This window comes from Ochlerotatus camptorhynchus, unplaced genomic scaffold, assembly GCF_037179485.1.
Source record: "Ochlerotatus camptorhynchus isolate MF236.1 unplaced genomic scaffold, CSIRO-AGI_Acam_v1.1 ptg000069l, whole genome shotgun sequence".
In the NCBI taxonomy this organism is placed as follows: Eukaryota; Metazoa; Arthropoda; class Insecta; order Diptera; family Culicidae; genus Ochlerotatus; species Ochlerotatus camptorhynchus.
Genome location: NW_027040559.1, coordinates 524 through 27,460, shown reverse-complemented (window position 1 = coordinate 27,460; position 26,937 = coordinate 524). Strand labels below are relative to the sequence as shown.

At 40.8% G+C, this 26,937-nt stretch overlaps 1 protein-coding gene across 1 annotated transcript in view; it reads right to left on the bottom strand.

Annotated features, from left to right (window-relative positions):
• LOC135697213 (uncharacterized) overlaps nucleotides 1-3,923 on the bottom strand; it is a gene marked incomplete at its 5' end in the record, with an annotated part of 88,329 nt that extends 84,406 nt beyond the window's left edge. Inside the window, one exon of the mRNA XM_065216839.1 lies at nucleotides 3,874-3,923. Coding sequence (XP_065072911.1) covers nucleotides 3,874-3,923 — 50 coding nt within the window. The remainder of the gene's footprint in view (nucleotides 1-3,873) is intronic.
• Between the last annotated feature and the right edge of the window lie 23,014 nt (nucleotides 3,924-26,937).

Here is a 26,937-nt window from a genome sequence, read left to right as displayed (position 1 = left end):
ATGTTAATGTTAAGGGATACATTCATATCCACAGCAACATGCTCCAAGCGCTTTTGTAGGCCACGTTCCAAGCCATGGTGCCAGTATTTACCATAGTTTTTCATGGTTATGATTTCCAAAGTTCTAGGGGTTCTCATAAAAGTGCGGGGATCTTTTGGTAGATCCACCTGCAAGTGAGTATTGAGCACACCAATCAACGATTTCAAAGCTGCTTGTGATATTTGATATTGCGAAGCCCATTTCCGGATTTCAGATTGAAGTGATCCTAAGAATGAAAGTACAGTTTTTTTTTTTTTAAATCGTTAAATTACTTTTAGTAAAATTTGGTTTTACCTTGGTATCGTTCATTTTCAACTATATCTTCTAAAATTTCTTTCGAATCATCCATACCGTGAGTATTTATTTCATTATCCAAAGCTTCCGTGGCCTCATTAAATTCTTCAGAGGTGACAGAAGCAGAAGAAGAAATCGATGAACTAGAATAATGCTGTTGGTCCACATCGTTATTTTTATCCGAATTATTTTGAGAAATCTGAGGGATGATCCTTTTTTTATGCTTTTGAAGCAAGCGACTGTACGTTCCACTTTTGCGGATTCGCGTCAACTTATTTTTTAAAACAAATGTATCTATATGTAATGTTCATCAACTTTCTCGCAATATGATTTCGGGTGGACAAATACGGTGATTTATGCAACTAGGGAAAAAAGTTTTATTTCAATCATAAAAAATCGTTATATGTAATCTTTTTACAACTTGATGCAATATTGGCTGCCGTTATATGCAATTCTAATTTAATATGCGTGTACCGTTCCGATTCAAATTTCGGACGATTCAAATTTCGGACACTTTCATTTTTAATTAAATATTACATCCAGTTAGAAACAAAGTAATAATGTTAGATGATCGTGGAGGGCACTAGTCAAAAAAATTTAAAATTTACAAGACATGTGGATCATATTCGACCGAGATAATCAACTTTTAAAAGTGTCCGAAATTCGAGTTTAAGTGTCCGAAATTTGAATCGGCACGGTATATCGGTACACCTGGAGATCACCGCAGCAGACAGAATCGCAAATCTACCACGTTTTGATCGACGGAAGGCACTTCTCGGACATTATCGACGTCAGGACCTATCGCGGCGCAAATATCGATTCGGACCACTACCTTCTAATGGTCAAGGTGCGCCAAAAACTCCGTTGCCAACAACATTCGGTACCGACGCCCGCCACGGTACAATATGGGGCGACTGAAGCTGCCCGAAATCGCAACTGAGTACGTGCAATGCCTCGACGGAGCGTTACCGGATGAGGGTGAGCTCACCAAAGCCCCTCTTTAGGACTGCTGGAGCAACGTGAAGGCACCGTTGGGTTCGTGGAGCGGAATCGACGGAACGATTGGTTCGACGAAGAGTGTCAGACGGTTTTGGACGAGAAGAACGCAGCGCGGGCGGCGATACTGCAGCAAGGAACCCGTCATAATGTGGAGCGATATAAACAGAAGCAAAGACAGCAAACCCATATTTCCCGGGATAAGAAGCGCCGCCTGGAAGAGCTGGAGTGCGAAGAAATGGAGCAACTGTATCGTTCTCAAGAAACACGCAAGTTCTAAAAGAAACTCAACGCATCCCACCAAGGCTTTGTGCCACGAGCCGAAATGTTTATATACGTATATACGACTTGATTTGAACATTCTTTTACGATTTATGGTTTTCTGGGTAAGATCGAATTCAATGGTGTGATCGGCCTATGTACCCTGGGATATCCGAAGTGGTCCTCCAAAAGACTCGGGTCATCCGTAAAAGTGATCAGTTCACAGAACTGGTTCTTGAACTCTGCGGTTATTTTCGAAAACACTTGTTGATAAGTTATCAGATCGAGTTCAATTATGTGGTCGGTCTATGGAGCTCTGCGGTTATGTTCGACAACACTTAATGACAAGTTAAAAGATCGAATTCAATTATGTGGTCAGTCAATGGATCCTGGAATACCGGAGGGGGTCTTCCGGAAGATCCGGAACATCCGTAAAAGTGTTCAGTTCAATGAACTGATCCCAGAACTCTGCGGTTATTTACAAAACCAATGATAAAAGTTGGTTGGAAATGCTATCTAACATAAAGCTTTAGTGTGATAATTTATTAGCTAGAGAATGATCTTAGAAGAAGGTATGTAGATAGTTCCATTAGAGTACGGCAGTATGGAAATTGAATAGAAGTTGAAAATTAGCGAAGGGCCATTAATGCGACAGTGCAAGTCAAACGCACACTCTTTGCCTAACCCGTACGATGTACGCGGGGATTTGAAGTATTTCTTCAAATCTACAGGAAATAATTGTGCGCGGTAGTTTTAGCGACGTTTCATCACTACCTAAAGCCTCTCATTTTCAACAAAAAGCCCCTCATTTTCAACTTCTATTCAATTTTCATACTGCCGTACTCTATCGGAACTATCTACCTACCCTCTTCTAAGATCATTCTCTAGCAAATAAATGATCACACTAAAGCTTCATGTTAGATAGCATTTCCAACCAACTCTGAAAATCGCAAACTTCGTGTATGAAATTACATAAAAACACTTTGAACCTATTAATCATAAGTTATAAGATTTTATTCAATGATGTGACTGGTCTTTGGACCCTGGGGTACCCTAGGGTGTCCTCCGAAAGATCCGGAACATATGTACGTAAAAGTGGACAGATCATTGAACTGATCCAAAAATTCTTCGGTTATTTGCGTCAACAAGTTATAATGTCGAATTTAATGATTTGACCAGTCTATGGACTTGAGGTACCCTAGGTGGAATATCCGTAATTGTAGCCAGTTCTTTGAACTGATCCCAGAACTCTGCGGTTATTTTCGAAAACACTTGTTAATAAGTTATAATATCGAATTTAATTATGTGGTCTGGCTATGGACCCTGAGGTCCCTGAAGTGATCCTTCGGAAGATACGGAACATCCATAACAGTGGTCAGTTCATTGAACTGATCTTAGAACTTTTCAGCTATTTTCGACAACACTTGATGATAAGTTATAGAATTTAATTCAATGATGTGACCGGTCTATGGACCCTGATGGGATACCCGATACCCGAGATACCCCAAAACTCTGCGGTTATTTTCAAAAACACACCATAAAAAGTTATAAGATCGAATTCAATTAGGGGAATTTACGTATTCTCGTCAATCTAAGCAGCGTCCGAACTTCTATTAGCGATTTCTCAGCGTCACACACATACATGACAGGTTTGTTTGTTGACATTTATCTGCTGCTTGCTGTTCTACTAATTCCAATCGACAGAATTGATCAAAACGGGTTGAACATGTTTTTACAACGCTCCAAACTTCTAAGGTGAGAGTGACTATTGTCGGCAGTCTCTTTTTCTTCGGCACCGTTTCCATTTAAACTGCGTGTTAACCAGCTGTTCTATTATCGGCAACTCGAAATCAGCCGTATTTTGTAGTATGTATATTTCATTTAAAGAAAAATATGGTATAACAGGAATTCACAGTCGTAAAAATGTAATCAGATTGAAGCTGAAAAGGTAAGGAATCGGCTTAATACATTCAGCGAAGAGTTTTGATGGGAAAATACAGTGAAATTAACGTTTCAATTTCGGTTGCCGAAAACAGTCAATGGGTGCCGAAGCCATAATTTACCCTATGTGGCTGGTTTCAGAACCCTGATGGTTTACCCATAGGTGTTATAAACGCCAGAAAGGTCAATTAGCGACCAGTTTTTAAGAATAGAAATACTTCTCGTTAATCAGCCTGTGTGACTCTAATGCCAAATATGGTGGAAAATAAATAAACTAATCTTAAGAAACACAACAATTCCAACCCCACAGAGAATCAAAACACACCAAGCTCGCACACTTGCCTTGCTGCCATTGTGCCTCTTCTCAACGGAGCTCGTCTTGGAGTCGCCATCTGCAAAGGAAAGGGGAAGAAAAAGAACAATAAGAAGGAGAAAAGTGCTTCGTTACTACTTTTCATGATTGCTATAAACAATGGGGAAAAATTGCGCCCCAAAGCACCAACCGACATACATGTCACACCGATTTCCCATTGCGATAAAAGCAACTGACTGCGTCTACTTAGGGTATGATTACAAAAGTGACTCTTTCCCTCTCTGGAATTTGAATGGTGCTGTTTGCGCTTCGCCCGGATTCGGTGAACCAAAACATTTCCTTTCTAGCGCGGGGAACACTCGAGTGTGAAAATGGGAGCCACCTCACGAAAGACGCTTTTTTCCCTGGCAGCCTTGAAACCACCTTCGACGGCGTTGTCGGTGCCATCATCGCTTGTCGCCAGTTGCGACAGCGAGGGATACGAAAGCGACCGCAATTGTTGTTTTTACTACGTATAAAGCACGATGGTGCGCGGTTGGCACTTGAGTCAAACTAACAAGACAAGACAAAGACAAGACATCCAAGCCTGCACGCTATTTCTAAACTACGCAAATTTGCGTGCGATCCACCCAGATTGGTCAAAACTTAACCTACCCAACAATGGGTAAACTAAGTTGGAAGTGACACGTTGACAAATGGACATTTGACCAATTAGGTTTTGCACCGTCGGGGTTAACCTCAATCTCATGACAGTTCAGTGGTACCAACAATCAATACGAAACTAACGATTTTAAATTGGCTCACCACTTTAGTAGCCTATTGGTCCCAAGCAAACGATTAACGTACCCTATTCTAGTCGAAATTCTAGTACTACGAAATGTTTGTTTTGATTCGCTATGAAAGTTTGACAGATAAAATGAGGGGTTATTGGTTTTTCCTATGTTTCGAGGGGTGAATCGATTAGCTAGATTAGACCGAAGAGAGTACCAGAGCTGAGCCAAAAAGTTGAGCACGTTATTTCGGGACCTTCTAGTCTTAGAGTTACCTCTATGGTGGTACTATTTACGTGGGCTTAGGCTCTGAACCAATTGGCGAATTTTTTAACTTTTGGTTAAAATTTGACAGATGAAATGTTATCGATTAAAGACAAGAAGTTAAATTTTGACAACCGTGGCTCGAAAACCGGTCGATCAACAGCACGGGGATTTTCGAACATCGATAATAACTTTCGATGTGTCACTTTTAACCACGAGTTAAATTTAACTCAGCAAATGGTTCACAGCCTTAGGCTCTGAACCATTTAGGCTGTGAACCATTTGCCGAGTTAAATTTAACTCGTGGTTAAAAGCAGGAGACTGGCAACCCATATCAATCCTATACGTTTGACAGTAGGCAAGATCACGGGCCTTCTTTAAATACGGCCCGCCTGACGTACACATGAAGGAAAGGGACGCAAAATCGTGTTGTGAGCAGACAGACAAGAGCAGATGAAAGCATCAAAAACATGGCCGCCAGCCAGACCCCTGGTTAAAAGTGACATTTCGAAAGTTATTCTCAATGTTTGAAAATCTCTGTGTTGTCGATCAATCTGTCAGAAATAACCACGCTCGGATAGCAGGGTTAATCGATAACTTTCCATCTGTCAAATTTTAACCAAAAGTTAAAATTCAACAAATGGTTCAGAGCCTTAGTGGAATATTTTAACTTTTGGTTTAAATTTGACAGATGGAAAGTTATCGATTAACCCTGCTATCCGAGCGTGGTTACTTCTGACAGACAAGACGTTAAATTTTGACAACCTTGGCTAAGTTCTTCTCGAAAACCGGTCGATCAACAGCACAGGGATTTTCGAACATAGAAAATAACTTTCGAAATGTCACTTTTAACCACGAGTTAAATTTAACTCGGCAGACCCTAATAAAAATGTTATGGTTAATTGGCTTAACGACGTGTTCAAGGTATCATCCAAACCATTCGTGGAATAGTTCAATGATTTGGGTTATCGTTCGTTTATGGTAATTTTTTATTAGGGGATGGTTCACAGCCTTAGTCATTTTTTCTTGGCTAGATTTTCTCGATAATTTTTCAGTGTGCAGTGAGATGTAAACCACACTTCTGCATTGTCCACGAGCAAAATTCTTTCACCACGTTGTTTCTCGACAATTTACAAGTTAAAATTCGGAAATTTTAAAATATTTTTAATTTAGTGCTTGTAAACAGTTGCTCTGTCAAAAAGGTTCAGCCGATTAACACTGAGTTCATTCGTGACGTAACGCCGCAGAACCTAATGCACGGAATGAACTCACAAAAATGTGACCTTTGAGCGGTACCGTGTTTACTAAAAATGAACACATGACGTAATTGACGAGTGCACGGATGGATTTGAGTTCACTCACTCGGCAAAAAAGTGACACAACAGCGGGGCCCTGTTTACTAAAAATGAACACATATGTGTTCATTTTTAGTAAACAGGGCCCCGCTGTTGTGTCACTTTTTGTCGAGTGAGTGAACTCAAATCCATCCGTGCACTCGTCAATGCTCGCGTAACTTTAGAAAAGGGCCTGTCAACTTTAATAAACAACTTGTTAGGCCCTTCCCTAATAAATAAATACCATAAACGAACTTTATACCGGATGGGTAAACTATCCCACAAATGGTTTGGATGATATCCCGAACACGTCGTTAAGCTCTCTTTTGTGGTTATTTTTATTAGGGTTTTCACGCAAACCGAAAAACGCCCACGCAAAACAAGAGCACTATCGAAAAGGGGAGAATATGTCCTACCCGATGAAAGGCTTCACAAGTAGTTTCTAAAACTTGATAGACCGTTTTCTAAAGTTAGGCAAGCATTTCGTCATGTGTTCATTTGTAGTAAACACTGCCCCACTCAAACGTTTTTCGTGAGTTCATTTCGTGCATTGGTCAATAATTGGTATTAGGTTACTAGGTATTAGGTACTGCAGTGTGACGTCACAAATGAACTCAGTGTTCATCGGATGACATTTTTGACAGTTGAGTGGGACTGTTTACAAGCATTTCGAAATATATTTAAAAATTTCCTGAAGAGTGGTTTACATCGAGAAAAGCTACCCAAGAACAAATCGACCAAGTCCACGTAAACAGTACCACTGAACTGTCATCCGATTGAGGTTAACGCTGGCGGTGATCGGTCATCCGATCGATGATGTTCATTTGTCAGCTTGTCACTCCCAACTAAGGCTGTGAACCATAGACGAGTGCACGGATGGATTTGAGTTCACTCACTCCACAAAAAGTGACACAACAGCGGGGCCATGTTTACTAAAAATGAACACATGAATAATACTCACGTAACATTTAAAACGGGCCTATCAACTTTTGTACACAAAACTTGTTAAGCTCTTTTCGTGCGAACCGAATACGCCCACGCAAACTAACAACACAATCGGGTAGGAGAAATTTTCCCCTTCCTGATAGTGCTCTTGGTTTGCATGGGCATACTTCGGTTCTCGTGAAAAGGACATAGAAAGTTGTTTATAAAAGTTGATAGGCCCTTTTCAAATGTTACGCGAGCATTATTCATGTGTTCATTTTTAGTAAACAGGGCCCCACTGTTGTGTAATTTTTTTTTCAGTAGATGAACTAAAGTTCACCCGTGCACTCGTCTATTTGCCAAGTTAAATTTAACTCGTTGTTAAAAGTGACATTTCGAAAGTTATTTTCTATGTTCGAAAATCCCTGTGCTGTCGATCGACCGGTTTTCGAGAAGAAATTAGCCAAGGTTGTCAAAATTTAACTTCTTGTCTGTCAGACGCTCGGATAGCAGGGTTAATCCTAAGAGAAGAGATGACAATACGGGGGCGAAAATGAACCACTTTTCTGTCAAACGTGAACCAGCTCCTGATTGGCTGATTTCATGTGCGTAAGATAGAGATAGATATGGACAAAGATAGGGATAGAGATAGAAATAAAAGAGGAAGAAGCCAATTGTCACCTCTTCCTCTTAGGGTTAATCGATAAATTTCCATCTGTCAAATTCAAACCAAAAGTTAAAATAATCAATCAAATGGTTCAGAGCCTAAGTTACCCATTTTTTGGGTAGGCCCAGTGTTGACTGAATTTGTGTACACACTTAGAAAAATTGATGTAAATTTAGGTGCTCTGAGACTGACATATACGAGCGTCAATTTTGACATAAAATTGAGTCATAATAGACGTGAAATTCAGCTCAATCAAACGTACTTTCGAACTTTTCAGTCTCGGAGCACTTAATTTTACATGACATGTTTGTTTACGTCTCATCCTTTATGTCAAAGATGGATTCCGTCACGTGTAAGATTAGGTATTTCTAAGTGTGTAGTTTTGAAAAAGCGTGTACATGCTCCGGTCGTCCGACGACGGAGCGTCCCTCGAGGGCTTTTGGTCGGGATTGTTTGTCAACAAAACTGTTGTCTGAAAAGGGAAGGACTTTGTCTATGAAGGGGGTGGGTACTAGAAAATAATGAATCCGATCCAGGGTGCGCTATGAGAACAAATGGCTTATTTTGATGATTCTCGGAAGATCTCGGAATTCAATTCACTGCAATAAAAAATGTATTCGTCACGTAAAACACGATAATAAAGCTCAGCACAGGATGATGGGATCATAGAGCCAGGTGAATCCAGCTCAGATGAAAAGAGAGTGGCTTTCCCCCACCCCCCAAACACTGTACGAAAACATCATCGCCTGTTCGTATGAATCATTCGACCATTCCTATCGAAATATCGAAATCGCTTTTGCGAGTGATAGCCACAACCGGATGACGGTTGTTTTTAAATCAGATTATGCTCCTTTCGAGTACAGCATAAACATTGACAGCAGAAGCGAAAGCGAAAGCTCTCTGTAGAATGATTGTCATCCTAAATTGAAATGCATGTGGTACGTATAGTCGCTATATTCATAGTCTGGCGCGAGGTCTGGCGGATAGAATTTTGATCTATCAAAAAGCGGAACCAATTCAGTATATTGTAGACCAACAATTGAAAAGGTACTATCAACTTTTATAAACAAAACGTTGATTATTCTTTCCTCGCCAATCGAACGCAAACTACCGGCATCATCGGAGAGGGAAAATTTTCCTCAACCCACAGATGGTGTTAGTTTGCGTAGGTGAGCCTTGAGTCATGAGAAGAGGGTTTCCGAAATTTTGTTCACAAAAGCTGATGTGCTCTTTTCTGTTGTTGGTCATGATTTGCTCGATTGGTTCCCGAGATTCTATCCGGCAGACTACGAATATAGCGACTATAGTGGTATGCGGTTCTGCCCCTGAACGCAAATCGTTCAAAACGATGATGCAAATTATTCAATCGTATACGTCATGTGCTGATCGAGCTGGCACACGAGGTGAAAACATAACCATCGCTATCGGGGCTGGTACGAACATGATCAAACCATAGTAACCCAAGGTTATCAATGACGCGATAGAGGGAAGTTTACTCTACCAACGGAATACTTTTGAATCCATGGTGGAATGGCTGTTCATGACTATTCATTATGGAAATGTATAAGAGAATAACAATCGAATTATAAATAAAATCTGTAGCTCTCGCATGTCATACTGTGTGTAAATTTTTATCCTCTGAGCGCTGTATTTCCAAATAAACACCATCGTTTATTTGGATGACAGTCATATGGATGCTCATCAGCTGGCGACGAATTCAACCATAAGGCAATCATCTGAAATTCGAAAGCATATTATTGAAGGGCTCGAGCAATGCAATAATCATTCGAAGAATTGCGGACGCTTTCGCTCAGTGAAGTTCGTTGCTGGCCTGGCGGGGGAATGGAAATGCCAAAATGAATGGAAAATTTATTCAACAGAGCAGCACTTGAAGAGAGGAAAAATGGCGAAATATGGAAAAACATCATGAACGAGTTGTCTTTACCAAAGCCCCCTTGCCCTCTCCCCCTCCTCGCTGGCCTATGCTTGAATAGGGGAACGTGAAGACGCATTCATGCAGGCGCACGTTATGGTAGTACTACAGAATGGGATGTAGCGGATAATATTATATGCAAATTATCATATGTATGAATAGCACTCATTCATGCAATTCATTCGGGAAAGAAGTTTCGTGCTTGAGAGTGCGGAAGCATATGCTTTAGTGGGATGGTGGAAGTTTTGAAAACAAGATTTCAATAAAAATTTGTTCAAATTTCAGATGGAAAGTTCTCCGGAGCCCCGGGGGTCTGAAAAGTTTATAAGTAGCTTTGATAGTGTTTGAGAGACGGGCTCATTTCGGTTTTTAGAAAGACAGTTTAGTGTACCAGAAGACGTAATTATTTAAAAAAAAAATCAAATCAAAAAGAACACCTCTGCAATTCCTTAAGGCTGCTTTCGGAATTTGTGTCCTTTTTTACCTAAATAGGTACCTCCGAAAATTTCTATCACTATTCTGCATTTCTCAAAGCATTTTTGAATTTTCAAGTCTTAAACTATTAACTGGTCGAATTTTAACTATCAAATTACCACTAGTTGAGAAATTACAGTCAATTGAACAGATTTGTGGAATATCGACTTTTCAGTCTGATGTATCTCACCTGCGCATTTGATATACCTTGCGCGATCAAGCAATGTCATTTGACATCCGATGTTTTGTTTACACTTTCGATCGAGCGGAAGGGCTAAAAGGAAACCAGAAATACACAAGAAGATAATTCTACCCTGAAACTTGAAGTTAAACAGTTAAGTTTTATCCCAACTCGATAGAAAACAGTGGATCGAAACGCCTACTTATGTATGTTTTATGTCCGACGTTTCGACCATTGGACTCGGCCTTCTCATTTACTCATCTTTAAATTTTTTAACCAATCCTACCGTGTTCTCTGCGAACAGCTCCACACTTCAATCAAATCTTCATAAACGTCAAAAAATGATTATCCTTCATTATAATAAATGATTTTCCATTTGATTAACTTTTCATCTCCACACTCAAGGACCACTCGTGCGCTCGTTCAATCTATTGTTCACCCACGCATTCATGTTCAACACAAACATTGCTTCCATCCCAGCTGGAATAGAAGAGGAAATTTCCCTATCCGACGCTCGACAAAACGGAAGCAATATTTCACACACCATCAGCAGCGAGCGCTTTCCCACATCACGCATTCGCCCGTTTCTTCGTTCCGGTGCCACACATTTGCCACATCCATCCTGGGCCCTCGCGGAGCCATTTCTCTTCCGTCCATTACAAAGTGCACCACCGCACAACCACTCGACGGAACTTTTCCATCATAAATAATGCTGGCGGAACACTTTCCACCCAGTCAGTCAGTGATGAACTTCTGGCCATTTCGTTCCATCAGTCAAGGTCTTTTCACACAGCATTTTCCCTTCTGGTTTGATTATTTTTTTTTGGAACGAAAAGTACGATTTCAATCCGAGAAGTCATGCTCTTTTCGTCTTGGTTCTTTCAAAAGGTCGCCGACCCACTGAAAAAAAAAAAAAAATTGAGATTTCAGCGAATCCGCTCCATCCACCAAAGAGCAAACGATGCATTTGTGGCATGAATAAAGTTCAAAACGAGCCAAATACACTCTCGTTCCGAAGTTTTCTTCCTTTGATTGTTTGCACGAGGAGCTCTTGTGAATGCGACAAATATGTCAACCCACATCCTGAAGAGAAAAAGAAAACCCCCAGTGCAAAAAGTTCAGCATCCATTCATGCATTTTCACTCTCTCCACGGCAACCAACCATCAAAGAACAAACATTCGATACCCGTCTCGTCGTTCGAGGAAAAGCTTTCAAGCAACGCTAAACCTCTTTTACAAATTCTCTCTTTGTAGAACGCCCAAGCCCCTAACCCAAAACAACCCACGGCGTCTGAAAGGGGGAAGTTCAGGAAAGTGAAACCACAGTAAATCACATACACACTCACACTCACACATTATATTCATATTTCGGAGCCATTCTTGTCCAAATATTTGTTGCACTCTCCGCCACGTCTCGTCGCTTGCTTTGCTTTCGTCTTCGCTTCATCAGACGGCGGCGGCGAGGCGACATTCTCCTGCAACATGTATTTATGAATGTTCGCTATGCAAATCTCAATGTACAAGGCACGTCCAATGCCGGCATCCGTTGCGGACGGATTCCGTTCCATTCATGCGTTTCCCGGTTCCAGAAGGGACGACGACGTCGACAACATTGGCCACGATCGGGCAGAACAGAAATATGTTGATGAGATGATGCTACACTTTGAATAAAGTTATTGTGAGAGAGAGAGGACCCACATGGGATCAGGCGGATTGCGCGTTACAATTAATCCAGTTTTGAGTGTTTGCTTCGCTGAGTGCGTTGAAGGTTGAGTGTTTTGTTTAGGTTTAATTTTCCTCTGGCAACATAGATCCAGTACTCGGTAAGCAAAATCGGTCACCACTAGGCCACCGAGCCCCTTATTTCACAAAACAATTACGATCAAGTTCCCGTTCAGCTTGTTGTTACTAGATTTCGATCCCGATGACAATAATTGTTCTTGATAAGGATTTTGCATGGATTTCCCATCAACACGTATGTATTTTCTAAAACTCAAATATTACTTCTTTAAATACCCGTCCCATCAAGCGAATTTCATTACGCTTTATATCATATTATTGAGGTGAAAGTTAATGCTTTTCCGTTGATACTGAATCCACAACCGTTCAAACCACACCCAAATTCGAAAAAAGCACCAATACCAACAAACATAGCAAATTAGAAAAATGGGAAGTATTGAAATTTTGAACATATTCGTAAACACACATTGTATAATTATATTAACTCTACTACTGAAATGACATCTTCAATTCCAAGTTCAGGGCGAGGGCGGCGACTCTATCTACGATGCAGGAAAAATTGTGTTTTGCTGTAGTTAGCTGCGTGCACGTTGATTAGGTAGAAAGAAGATTGATGTCGATTCTGTGTGTGAGTTGAAAATGTGGTCTTCCAGTCTGTTACGTCAGGCAAGTATGATCTGTTTCTCGACCAGTACCACTCCTGATTCGTTCATTGGTTCCAGTGCATTATCAGTCATCAATCATCCGTCACCTACCGGTCGCCTAAGAACTCTGGGACGCATTGAAGTTGGCACTACGGAAGCCCCTTCTTCTCCCGCCACAGTCGAGTCATTCCAGTCATCGTCCCGTAGTCTTCCCGAAGGCAAGTATCATCGTGTCATGATCAGTCCCACTCCTGATTCGTCCATTGGTTCTAGCGCTATACCAACCTTCAACCATCCATCTCCCGTCTGTCACCTGAGCACTCTGGGACGCATTGAAGTTGGCACTACGGAAGCAACTTCTTCTCCCGCCACAGTCGAGTCATTCCAGTCATCGTCCCGCAGTCGTCCCGGACCTGTGTGTGGGCTTGGAGAAGGGGTCTTCCAACCCGCAACTCAAGGCAAGTATGTTCGTGTCATAACCAGTTCCGCTCCTGATTCGTCCGTTGCTTCCAGCGCCTCACCGCCTCAAGAGCAACAACCGGCTGGTTCGACTGAAAATCGGATCTGGGTGTACTACCAAAATGTACGAGGTATTCGGACAAAAATTGATGATCTATTCCTGGATGCTGCTGATTGCTAGTATGACGTTATCATCTTGATTGAAACCGAACTTGACGATAGCATCAATTCGACTCACATTTTTGGACCAGGCTACAACGTATTTCGCTTACGCAACATCGATAAAACATGCTTTGGTTGCGAGCTAATAGCTGTGACGCAACGTTATGTCAGCTCATTTGCGAATGTCAGACAGTACTAGACTGGAACAAGTCTGTGTATCACTGGACTTACATGGCTATAGATTATATTTATGCGCTGTGTCGTGACGTCGAAGTTATGGAAGCGCATATTGTCTCAGTCAAAGAGTTGTGCGACAAGGCATATTGTGATGATAAGATTCTTGTTTGTGGCGATTATAATCAGCCTCGTCTTCAGTGAGGAATCGATGACAACAGGATCTACCTCACCGAAACATCTTTAATGACCGCTGCAAGTATTGCTCTCATTGATGGAATGGATTTCGTTAATCTCAGTTAACACAATAAAGTCCGAAATGAACTTGGCCGCACGCTGGATTTGGTATTTTCCAACGGTGAAAATGATTTCGATATCGACGAATCCGCTGTGCCACTTTTATAACTATTGATGCTCACCATTCTTCCTTAATTATGTCGCTACCTGCTCCACTTGACTGGACCTCTCACCCTAAAGCTGGGTTTAGATTAGGCAAGTCAAATGATCAACTCAGTTGAATTCAACTGACTTGAACGTGAATTGAACGTGTAAACCATGCCATTCAACTGACTTGATCAACTCACTTGAATTGAAAAAAGTTGAACCAGACTCAACTTTTCAAGCCAATTGAATTCAACTGAGTTGATCATTTGACTTGCCCAATCTAAACCCAGCTTAAGAGAAGAGGTGACAATACGGGGGCGAAAATGAACCACTTTTCTGTCAAACGTGAACCAGCTCCTGATTGGCCGATTTCATGTGGTAAGATAGAAATAGAGATAGAAATAAAAGAGGAAGAAGCCAATTGTAACCTCTTCCTTTTAGATCTCACCCAGCTTGCAACGTGGATGATAGAGCAGGGCTTCTAGACTTCAAGAAAATTGATTATGTCTCATTACTGCGGTATCTTTTTGATCAAGATTGGGCCGATGTGTTTGAATGCATTGATGTTGATGAGATGACTTGTGCGTTTCTGTAGCACGACCAATTTCTCCAGCTTTGGAGTACTCCTCAGCTTAGAGTGCTGAAGCGTGAGCGTAACGCAGTCCAGAGAAAACTACGTCGTCACAGAACAGCTGACACGAAGCGTGCCTTCAAGCGTGCCAGTATCGCTTACATTAAACCAAAGACAACAAATCAAGAAGACTGGCGACTGTTCCCTTCTCCCATACAAATGTCAAACGTCACTGATAACAGCACCCCTGTTAATTCAAAGGTTGAACTTTGAAGCACAAGTGTCCTAATGTCGCCGAAATGAATAATCATAACACGGTACTCGTTGTTGTTTTTGTTTTGCTCTACAAAATTTCACGGCAATTTGTATCCTAATCCCAGCTAGCCGGTGGTTTTACAACTCCAAACTGCAAAACTTGTCATAGTGGATCAAGTAGAGGATTGAAACTCGGATCGATACCTAGTGAAAGTAACTTTTACTTGTGAACGAGGAACCGAAATCAAGACCAACAATTGAAATGGCCTTAACTCCATTTTGTAAACAAACCACAGGCCATTTTCTCGCGAACCGAAACCTTCATTCGCAAACCTTAACCACAATCGGGTAGAGGAGAATTTTCCCTACCTGTTCATTATGTTGGTTTCCCTTTGCGGACTTCGGTTCGCGAGAAAATGGCCTTACAAGGTTTGTTTACAAAATGGAGTTAAGGTAGGAGGTATTAATAAAGAATATATTTCCATTTTAGATGTTGTCAGAACATGAAACCCCCGGATAGCGATCCTCTGTATGCTTTAACAATTCTTGGAATCGACCGACCCCTTCCAGAGAATGATAGCAACAGTTTCGGATTGGCCAGTGACATTCAAATGGTCAGCGAGTACTGTGCCAAGTTGCCGAGCGTCACAACTTAACTCCCCCCACTGTAGCCAGGTGTCAAAGTCGTGTGAACGGGCATGCATTTTTACTAATGCACAATACGAATGCCCATCAATGCATCACTAAAGGCTTAAGGAAAAGTGGAAGATAATTCTGAGATAGCAAATTAATGATTGAGGACGGTCCCACCAACAATCAATACGAAACTAACGATTTTAAATTGGCTCACTACTTGACTAGCCTATTGGTCCCAAGCAAACGATTAACGTATCCCATTCTAGTCGAAATTCTAGTACTACGCAATGTTTGTTTTGATTCGCTATGAAAGTTTGACAGATAAAATGAGGGGTTATTGGTTTTTCCTATGTTTCGAGGGGTGAATCGATTAGCTTGGGACCGAAGAGAGTTCCAGAGCTGAGCCAAAAAGTTGAGCACGTTATTTCGGGACCTTCTAGTCTTAGAGTTACCTCTATGGTCCCACCCACATTGTGAATGCCATCATTGCCATAGTTTTAATTTTCAAAACAATTTTACTTACGCATCTGTTCAATTTCAGCTGGAATTTTACTCGTTGTTAGCTTCAAGCAAGGAAAGAAACGTTTCACTTTTTACGACAATCATAACAAAATTAATAATTGACAGCTATGTATTTCTACCTATGTGTGTGAATGTACTCGTGAATTAACTCACACCATCATACACAGGTTCCACTTTTTCTCAGAAGAGGCGCTACCGTTACTGTCTCCAGATTTTTTGGCAGAGTTGCCAGTCTTCTTGATTTGTAGTCTTCGATTAAACTTAACAGTTCCTTGTACAAATCACACGTCCTCAGAGTCGAGTGGAATTTGCGGCGTAAACCCCGAAATTTTTGGAGCTTTGTCAACAGCAAAAGGAAAGATTCGAGTATACCGTCCAACATGCTACTCGATGGGAAAGAGTCCACTTCTCTTAGCGAAGCGTGTGAGATGTTTGCTAAACACTTACATCAAGTGACGTTGAAGCTGAATCTGTTGCCTCTGATACGCCTAGTGACCTCACTCTCTCCTGGTCCAGACGGCATTCCGGCAGTGGTGTTCTGCCGTTGCTCAGCTGCCTTAGCAGAACCTTATTTAATGCATCCTTTGAGCAAGGAAAATTCCCAACATTGTGGAAGCAGTCGTATATGTTTCCTGTTTTCAAAGCTGGCAATAAACGGGATATTAAGAACTATCAAGGTATCACCAGTCTTTCGGCAGCTTCCAAACTGTTTGAGATCATCTTGAGCGAATTTGTCCTGAATCGCTCGAAGAACTACATTTCAACTGACCAGCATGGATTTATTCCCGGTGGATCGGTAGCTACTAACCTTTTGGATAAGGCACACGTCGACGTCATATATACTGATCTGAAAGCCGCATTCGACAAAATCGACCAGAAGGTTTTGTTATGCAAGTTTACCCGACTAGGAGCATCTGAGCAACGTAGGTCGTGGCTACATTCCTACTTGACTGGATGAACTCTTCGAGTACGACTAGGATCTTGTGTCTCTTCTACGTTTACCAGCACCTCTGGAGTACCTCAGAGAAGAAACCTGGGTTCACTTTTGTTTACGTTATTCTTCAACGATGGGAGTTAAATGCAAGCTCGTTTATGCAGATGATCTTAAGCTATACGTTATAGTTCACTCGATTGAGGATTGTCATCGTCTTCAAGCTCTGCTAGATTTGTTTGTGGATTGGTGCCGTCGCAATAAGCTCAACATCAGCGTTCCAGTGCAGTGATGACGTTTCACCGCTCTAAGAGTTCAATCCTTTGCGACTACTGCATTCAATGAGCTGGATTACCGAGGTTAAGCAATCGGTTAAGTTGTGTGAGTTAAACCCCTGTACGATACAAGCAATTAGTGACGTCACTATTTGCGTTTACGTTGATTTTTTGGATTACTAATACAACCATATTTCACAATCTGCTTCACCTCTTTCTGTACCTCATTGTACAGCATTGACAATGTAACGCTTCGCAGAGTAGAACGTATGACAGATCATGGTGTTCTTTTGGACCCAAAGTTGACATTCAATTTTCACTATTCCTCGATCATCTCTAAGGCGAATCGTCAACTGGGATTTATTTCAAAGATTGCACGAGATTTCAAAGACCCTCACTGCTTGAAGGCACTATATTGCTCTTTAGTTTGGCCCATACTTGGAAATGCATCTGTGGTCTGGTCTCCATATGAGCTAGTGTAGATTCTCCGAATAGAACGTGTTCAGAAAATATTTTTGAGGTTGGCTTTGCGCAGCCTGCCGTGGCCTTATGCAGACCGATGCGTGCTATTGGTCCTGGACACATTGGAACACAGAAGAAAAATGCAACAAGCCCTATTTGTAGTTATTAAACTTATTAAACAATTAAACTTCCGTGTTCCTCAAAGGATGTTGCGGCAATCATCCTTACTACAACCAAGTTTCCATCGGACTGCATATGGATACCATGAGCCATGGGTCTGGGATGATTCGGCCATTCTCCGCTGTGGAAGAAGCATTTGAATTCGGAAAAACATCGAACCAATTTCGAAACAGGTTTAGAAGATTGTGATTATTTTTGTAATCTGTTTAAGACAACTACTGTCAGATGAATTACAATAAATAAATAAATAAAATAAAATAGCTCTCCTAAAAATGTCCTCAGAAATTTCATCTCAGAATTAACTTGCTTCCTGAAAATTCTTGAAATTCACTTCTCATAATCCTCTTGCAATTCTTGTCCGAGTTCCCTGGAGATTATCCTCAAAAACTTGCCCTTATTGCTTTCGGATCAGTGATGCAAAATATCATGACACTCACGTGACACTCGTCTTCGCATCAACCGACTTTCGCTGACAGATCATTTTGTCACGCAGTGAGAGTTAGAGCCATGGCAAACAACAATCACCAATAATGGTCGCTGCTCACAAGCAAAACGTTACACTCGCTGCTGATGATGAAAAGCACAACGAAAACAGTGAAGACTTCTGCAGTACGATCATGAGAAAAAGCGAAACGACAGAAGAATATGAAAACAATGCCTACGCATTCCAAGTTCGTCTCGGCAGGCGCGACTGTGTGAGTTACAAACAAAGCAGGCAACATGAAACGGAAGCTGTTGGGCTCACTCACCAACACTCACATAAGCAAGCAAACACAACAGAAGACGACATTCACCAGTTGCTTTTTACTTCTTTCGTCAACTTGATGGATGGTCATGGAGAGAGCTTCGACGAGCACATTGATAGGAATGTACAAAACGTTACTACCATCAGCTGTTTGGCGATCGTGATTGTGATAGGTCGCAACTCTGTTTCGGATTATGCTTTGAAATCTCCTTAGAATTGCCATTGAATTTTTCTCAGAGTTTTTTTTTCTGTTCGGGACCTAACACCATTGCGACCAGTAATTTGATCTACTGTAGTATAGCCCGTGTACTTAGTTTAGTGCATATCGTATTACCAACAATCAATACGAAATTATCGATTTTAAATTGGTTCACTACTTGACTAGCCTATTGGTCCCAAGCAAATCGATTAACGTACTCCATTCTAGTCGAAATTCTAGTACTACACTATGTTCGTTTCTTCGGGACCTTCTGGTCTTAGAGTTACCTCTATGCTACTACTCCATCACGATTGAGAAATGATGAAGTATTCGGTTTTGATACAGTTATCATTCTTACCGTCATTGAAAGGTCCCGCTATTTATACCCTTCGGAGTGTTGAAACACCCTCCAAAGATGCGCCCCTTTGTCAGTCAAAATTGGCCACAAAATTAAGGAATGACACCGATAATGACCACGCATCAGAACCCTAGTTTTAACAACTTCAAGCTAGGGAACAACGAATAGAAGATTAGGAATCACATAGATGAAGACTAACTAACTTCTCAGAATTCCTTTGAAAATGTTCTTGTATTTTGATTTCCTTGGAATTTAAGATTTCTTCAGATTAAAATTCTCTTCATAATACACCAGGAGTCCCTCGGAATAATAACGACAATGGTCACCCTTTTCAACCAGAGAGCTACAGACTCAAACACCTAAAACTAGACAGTGGACCACGGACAACACACACTACCCAGTAGATCTGTAAAGAAATTTAATTTAGGCCCCGAAAAAAAGTCTGTAATCTAAAAAATATCCCAGTTTAAAATCTGGAAAAGAAAAAAATCCAAGCATCAGAATATTGAACATTTTTCTAAATCCGAAATCTTCAAACCTAACTTTACAATTTTTGTAAACATTTCCAAGTTTTTTTTTCTGAAAATAATTCCATAAACGAAGTGACAGACGACTAACTGGCGAAGAAATGTAATAGAATTTTCTGAGAAGCTTGTGCCATCAGCCACCAGATGGGCTAGTATTTTCGTTTTGATTTGAACAAACTTGATTCTGTGTGCAATGATCTTTGACAGTGTGCAAAGAGTGTGTCATTTTGTCATTTTGTTTTATGCATTTCAGTTTCAAATAGAGTGAAAGGCGAACCGAAGTACGTGGAAAGGGGAGATTGATATTGTTTGCGTGGGCGTAGTTCGTTTCACGTGTTAAAAGCCTTACGAATTTGGTTTACAAAAGCTTTTGTGCCGTTTTCAAAGGTTACGTCCGCTTTCACCTTTTGATTTTGTTCTGCTCAGCTAGCTCCCTAATCTTCTTCTTCTTATTATTCGCATTTCAAGCTTATTGCTTAGCGCATATTAGCTTATTGCGTGCTCTCAACTTAGTGTTCTAAATGCACTTCAACAGTCATTAATTGAGAGCTTTCGATGCCAATACCAATGCATGAATTTGTATATTGTGTGGCAAGCACAATGATACTCTATGCCCAGGGAAGTCGAGAAAATTTCCAACCCGAAAGATTCCCTCGACCGGACCGGGAATCGAACCCGCCGCCTCCGGCTTGGTAATACCGTGCCTTTACTGACTAGGCTACACGGGAAAAAAAGAGTTCCCATATTCGTGAACCACAGCCGTGAACCATAGTTCACGGTGTATATTTGAGAAAATTTTGTTCTGGATAGCTGGCCGTGATTTTTAGTTCACGGTCCGTTCCCGTTTTCGGGAATGGATTTTTTTTCCAAGTATGAGGCCCCACGGCTCCCTAATCTACGGCTGTGAAAAATTCATTGCTCGCACAATCCGGCTGCTCACGCATTTATCTTTGCTAGGAACTTAAGATGTGAAGCATTTTGACGTCTGTGTTTGAAAGAGATACCTGCGATGAAGAAAGTCTACGAGGAGGCCGGTTGCTGTTGGTGCAGCTCTACTTGGTTATTTGGGCCAGACCGTTAGGACATCAATTCAGCTTATCGTTTACCAAAACGAACCCTGCTACAAACCCTAACCTCTTACCCAACATCCCAGTGATTTCTCGTGGAAGTGCAGAGGATTTTTCGGCTTCCATCAAAGCGAGTGTCACGTCAACACATTCCTACCCATTCCTTTCTTAACCTGCGTTCGGGCGCGGCCGGCGCTGGTATTGCCTAGTTTGATTTGAGTCCAATTTTTATACATTGAGGATGATTCCTAGTCCCAAGCATCGTCTACTGGTTCTCTGTGTAATTACCGCTGATCTGGCAATAACAGAGTAGCAACCGTGGGCGGTCAATCATGCTCATGCTCATGCACATTTCAGTTTTGAGTAGAGTGAAATAGATAGAACCAAAACATTATAGGGGAAATGACGGCTTCGGCATGACAGACTATTTTCGGCAACCCAAACTGAAACACTATTTTCACTGGATTTTCTTACGAAAACATTTCGCTGAATGCATGCAAACGATTCTTTATGCTTTCAGCTTCAATTTGACTATATTTTTACCACTGAGAAAAAGCAATCTAGCAAGGTTTTCTTGAAATGAAACACACGCACTACAAATTGTAGCTGATTTCGAGTTGCCGATAATAGAACAGCAGATTTACATGCAGTTCAAATGGAACGGTTGCCGAAGAAAAACTGGTTGCCGACAATACTCGCTCTCACTAGAGAAGATTGGAGCTTTGTAAAAGCGTTTCAAAACAGTTTTTGACAATTATTTCGACTGAAATTGTTAGAGCAGCTGGCAGCAAAAGATTGTAAACAAACCACCAATACTGCATATGTGTGCGTTCCTTAGAGAAAAAGGCTATAGAAAGAAGGTTGCTGCTAAGGTTGTCGAGAATACGTAAATTCCCCTAGTACATTTGCACGGAAACAAATCCGATTCCATTTTCATGAATAAAAAATCATGAAATGAAAAAAGCTTGCCATCCCATGATTTCGGGATGAAAATTCATGATTTCATAATGCAGAGGAATCAAGACCACTAAAAGCGTTACACGTACTTGGCAAACCGTGTTCATAAACCGCACTACATAGGTATCTCTTATACGTCTTTTGCTTTTCATCTTATACAAGTACTGATAGCATAGAGGTAACTCAGACTAGAAGGTCCCGAAATAACGTGCTCAACTGTTTGGCTCAGCTCTGGTACTATCTTCGGTCCCAAGCTAATCGATTCACCCCTCGAAACATAGGAAAAACCAATCACCCCTCATTTTATCTGTCAAACTTTCATAGCGAATCAAAACAAACATTGCGTAGTACTAGAATTTCGACTAGAATGGGATACGTTAATCGTTTGCTTGAGACCAATAGGCTAGTCAAGTAGTGAGCCAATTTAAAATCGTTAGTTTCGTATTGATTGTTGCTGATAGTCTAGTGGTCAAAGTATGGGCACAGACAAATAGACATAACACTCACAATCACATTCATCGCAAATAATGTTTTAGTTGGGAATGTGCTTGCATTTGTCATGGTGGCACCACTGAAGCATTGAGCAAGCCACCACATTTTGAACTTATCAGTTCTTTTTCACGTCTGTCACGATGTCAGCTCTTAAAAATGATAAGTGGTCAAGACATCCCACTGGAGACACATACCACGTCTGACGAATACAAAAAAACAAATTGTTGAATATTTCATCAAAAATGCTGCACATTAGTCATTCCATTACTAACATTACGTTGTACGATGTACATAGAATTCGAGAACAAATCATGTTGATGATTGCAATATTCTATCAACTTTTACCAGTTACTAGTGTTCAATACTTCACCATGAATATCATTGATTGATACATATTACATTTACACATCTACTTTTAGAAAGGGCACTAATAAGTGATGCATTGCCACGTTTAAAAACTTGTTTCCAGCAAAAGAAAAAGCACAATAAACAAACAAAACAAATCCCTAAAAAAAAGTCATAGCTTCTGTGAATTTTTCATACGGATCCGTATTTCTGCAGAATTCAATCAATTCTATAGATCGACGGAAAATTTCGTAGAACCGACAACACTGACTTCCATCTGTTTTGTTTTTATTCAACACAGCTGACGCGTTGACAAAACGAGGGAAAAGCAACTAGTGAATAAATTGCATGATCGAGGGATGCTCCGGTTGCAAAACAATGCTTGGGAATGTGGATGATAGATGGTGCTAGCAACAATCAATACGAAACTAACGATTTTAAATTGGCTCACCACTTTAGTAGCCTATTGGTCCCAAGCAAACGATTAACGTACCCTATTCTAGTTGAAATTCTATTACTACAATATGTTTGTTTTGATTCACTATGAAAGTTTGACAGATAACATCAGGGGTGTGTGGATACATGCAGAACATGCAGGGGTGAGTGAAATAGCTTGGGACTGCTTGGGGCCGTTGTTTTGGTACTGAGTGAGCCAAAAATAATAATGATTTTCTTCGGGACCCAGTGGTCTTAGAGTTACCTCTATGGTGCTAGTGCGCATGCAAAATACGCTTGACGATGTTTTTTGAAGAATTTTATTCTAAGTGTTATGTCTGTTTGTCTGTGGTATGGGTTTAGTGATCTCAAGGTTCTTGATTCGAATCCAGTCTGATGCTTTATTTTATTCTTTTTGCATTTTTTGGTTAAAAGTTAAAGCCATGAATTTAGCTCATGATTTCAACTCGGATGATTCATGATTTTGGAAATGTTTGCTGCGTTACGCAAAAGTGGCTCATGATATCATGAATATTATTCATGGTGTATTTTCATAACAGGAAAATACGCTGTGTTCATGAAATCATGAGTCATTTTTCTCATTTCGGAGATAGGATTTTTTCCCGTGTGGTGAAAATGCTACTACAATCCAGTAGTAGCATACAGGTAACTCTAAGACTAGAAAGTCCCGAAGAAACGAGCTCAACTTTTTGGTTCAGCTCTGGTACTATCTTCAGTCCCAAGCTAATCGATTCACCCCTCGAAACATAGGAAAATCCACGAACCCCTCATTTTATCTGTCAAATTTTCATAGCGAATCAAAAACAACATAGTGTAGTACTAGAATTTTGACTAGAATGGGGAACGTTAGTCGATATGCTTGGGACTTGGGACCAATAGGCTAGTCAAGTAGTGAGCCAATTTAAAATCTTTAGTTTCCACTGGTTGTTAGCATATAGGATTATCTGAATTCGATACAGTGGGTGGACTGAACACTCTCACTCTTGGGATCTGTACCCGACGAAAGGACGTGCAACAACGAAACAGAATGGAAAGTGTAAATTTTCTGTCATCGAATGACCCGCGGTGGTAGCGCAATCGGAACCACCAGCCGAAAAAAAAAGGGTTCACGGTGGGACCTAATTTTGTGATTTCGCCATGCTAACGATTCATCAACATGTCAACATCAACAACAACAACAACAACAACTAGTTGGCACTGCACAATGCGAAAGGCACCATAAGCTACTGGGATGGTTGCTTGACGACGGCCGAGACGATGACGGTCCGACAAAGTAATAGAGTCGAATGGGAAAATGGCTGAAACATTATCGTTTTGTTTTCCAGTTTTGGAGTCTTCCGGCCGGAGGCAAAGCGGCGACCTTTTTACGTCGGCCTGCATCACATGGTGTTCTGGTTGGAGGGCGTTAATTTTAACGAGAAAAGTTTTTTTTTCGGTTCGACATTGCCGAGTGGTTGGGACCAGGACTGGTCTCAGCGTTCCGAAAACATTTGTCGGAAATTATTATAGTGATTCGGTTTAAAATTATGGTGGGAAAGCTTTTGAAAGTGATATTTGCATGTGGCATCTCAGATATAGATTTGTATCTGAAATTCTAATGGCTGTGTTCGATTTGATGCTTGGCTCGTTTGAAGTGTCATCTGTACAATACAAGGAGATTTTCCAGCAAGTATTTTGAACTTGCTCTAGCAAGGAAGCAAGCCTGAATTTATAAAGAGACGACATCTTATACATTTGACAGGTCTTCTGCTCGATTGGAATGACTTTTCCTATGACTTTGACAGTCTCTTTACTCTGGAAGTAAACTGAATTTGATTTTAACTTGGGCCCAGAAGTATTGGGAGCTCAATCTTTTCCTCTAGCTACTGGATTCTGAACCTTTTCCTCTTGTAGGACTCTAGAAAATGCATTGGAATAACCCTGGACTTACCTTGTTTTCTTACCTACGATCTTTTTAAATTTTCAAGTCTCCATGTTTTTAAATATTTAAAAAAAATGCATTTTTCATGAGCGGTTTACTATTTTCTGATATCGGAAGCTGCCATCATGTGGCGACGGACATTGATTTCTTGCCTCCAGACGACATGCTAATTCCAAAAATACCTATATTGATGGGCATTTGACAGTATTTCCCACTTTTTCTGAAATCGGAAGTCGCCATCTTAGATTTCAAAATGGCGTCAGATATCGATTTTTATTCTATGTACATCATGCTGATTCCAAAAATACCTATATTGATGGATATTTGACAGTGATTCCCACTTTTTCTGAAATCGGAAGCCATCATCTTGGATTTAAATCGATTTTCGGCCTCTAAACAATATCCAGATTCCAAAAATACTCATACTTTTTTGCTTTGATTTGTTTTCCATCGATCGAGGCTGCTCCCACACCTGGACCTATCGACCCATCAACTCATAGACCGGGGACCAACGGCTTTACTTTCCTTCCGAAGGAAGGCGTGATCAGAGATGTTATGTCTCAGAAAATCCCGGTGGCACCGACTGGGATTGAACCGAGGCCTGCTGGGGTGATCATGCTTACCACTACACTACCGGTGCCGCTAAAAAACCACCCTACAAGCTACAATGATAAATTTGACATCCACGTGCACAGGTCTATGCGCATGCGCTTAAATGAACCGAGTTAACAATAAACAAAAATCAGAAAAACTGCGCGAATTTGGATCGAACAGCTTCGCTTCAAAGCGAAAGTAAGTTCATTTGACAACAAAAGGTGAAATGAACACGAGACAAGCCAAAACAAAACAGCATGAAAACGGATCGAAAGTGGTTCTGTTGATGGTGAAGAGAACACAGAATGACTTTCAATTGCATGTGATGATTGACAGCTTCGTCGTCGCTTGACGATTTTCGATTGAAAGTGACTTTGTTGGGCCCTGACAAGCCCACAGTTCGAATTTTCATTTAAATCGCAAAACCCATATTGTATCTTTAAACTACAATAAACACATTACATTTTCTTCTTATAACGTATTATTCTAAACCAAACAGACTCTGAGATAAATTCGATTGAAAGCGTACCGATTCCAAATTGGCAGGATTTTTTGGTTCTCTGAACTATTTGGAACTTCTTTAAAGATTCAACCATGGACCCAAAGGGTAAGGACCTCCTTCATGCGATTTTTTTTGGTTCACCTAGCTGTTTTTTTTTAGTGTACCTGTTGCACCCGGTACTAGAGCAAAAGACAGCAATTTGTACCAGAACAGGTGTCAAAAGTGACACAGACAGCACAACTGCCAGCAAAAGCGCCAGCAAAAAAAAGCGCGGTACCCGCTGCCGTGGCAGTCAGATTGAGGTGTGTCATATCCCTTAGCACGTTTCTTTTTGTTTCGCCATTTTGAGATTTGAACTCGTGACTTTGGCGTGAGAGGCATGGATGCTAACAAAAAAAAAGCGGAACTAGTTAAAATAGTTAATTATCTAATCTAATAGTTCATTAGCTTCAGGGCCCTTGAACATCATATATTTGGATTGTCCCCAGGAGGATTGTCCGCAGGAGGATTGTTCGAAGAACGATTGTCCGCAGGAAGATTGTTTGAATAAGGATTGTCCGCAGGAAGATTGTTCAAAGGAGGATTGTCCACAGGAAGTTTGCTCGGGAGAAGGTTGTTCGAAGGATTGTTCGGAGGAGGCACGCCGTGTCCTAAGTGGCGGATTAATCAACTTTCATGTACCTCGGGTTTTTCTTCACCAAAAGTTAGTTTGGGTGCTTACATTTAAAAATCGGTTAGTTTTAAAATATTCTATCGGGGGAAAATTGAATAAACTTGATTTGAAATTTTTGATTTTTTTTTTACCGTTTCTATGCATTTCATGGAGACGCAATACAGTTTGTAATTTAGGCATATGTTAAAAAGTTAAAGTTTGTACATTCATATGTATCTTAGAACAGTTTTTTTGTTTTTATCCAGTTCGTTTATTTGGAAGGCTCAATCGTGTTAGCTTTACGGAGCCAATAATTCATTATTCATTGTTTTAAAC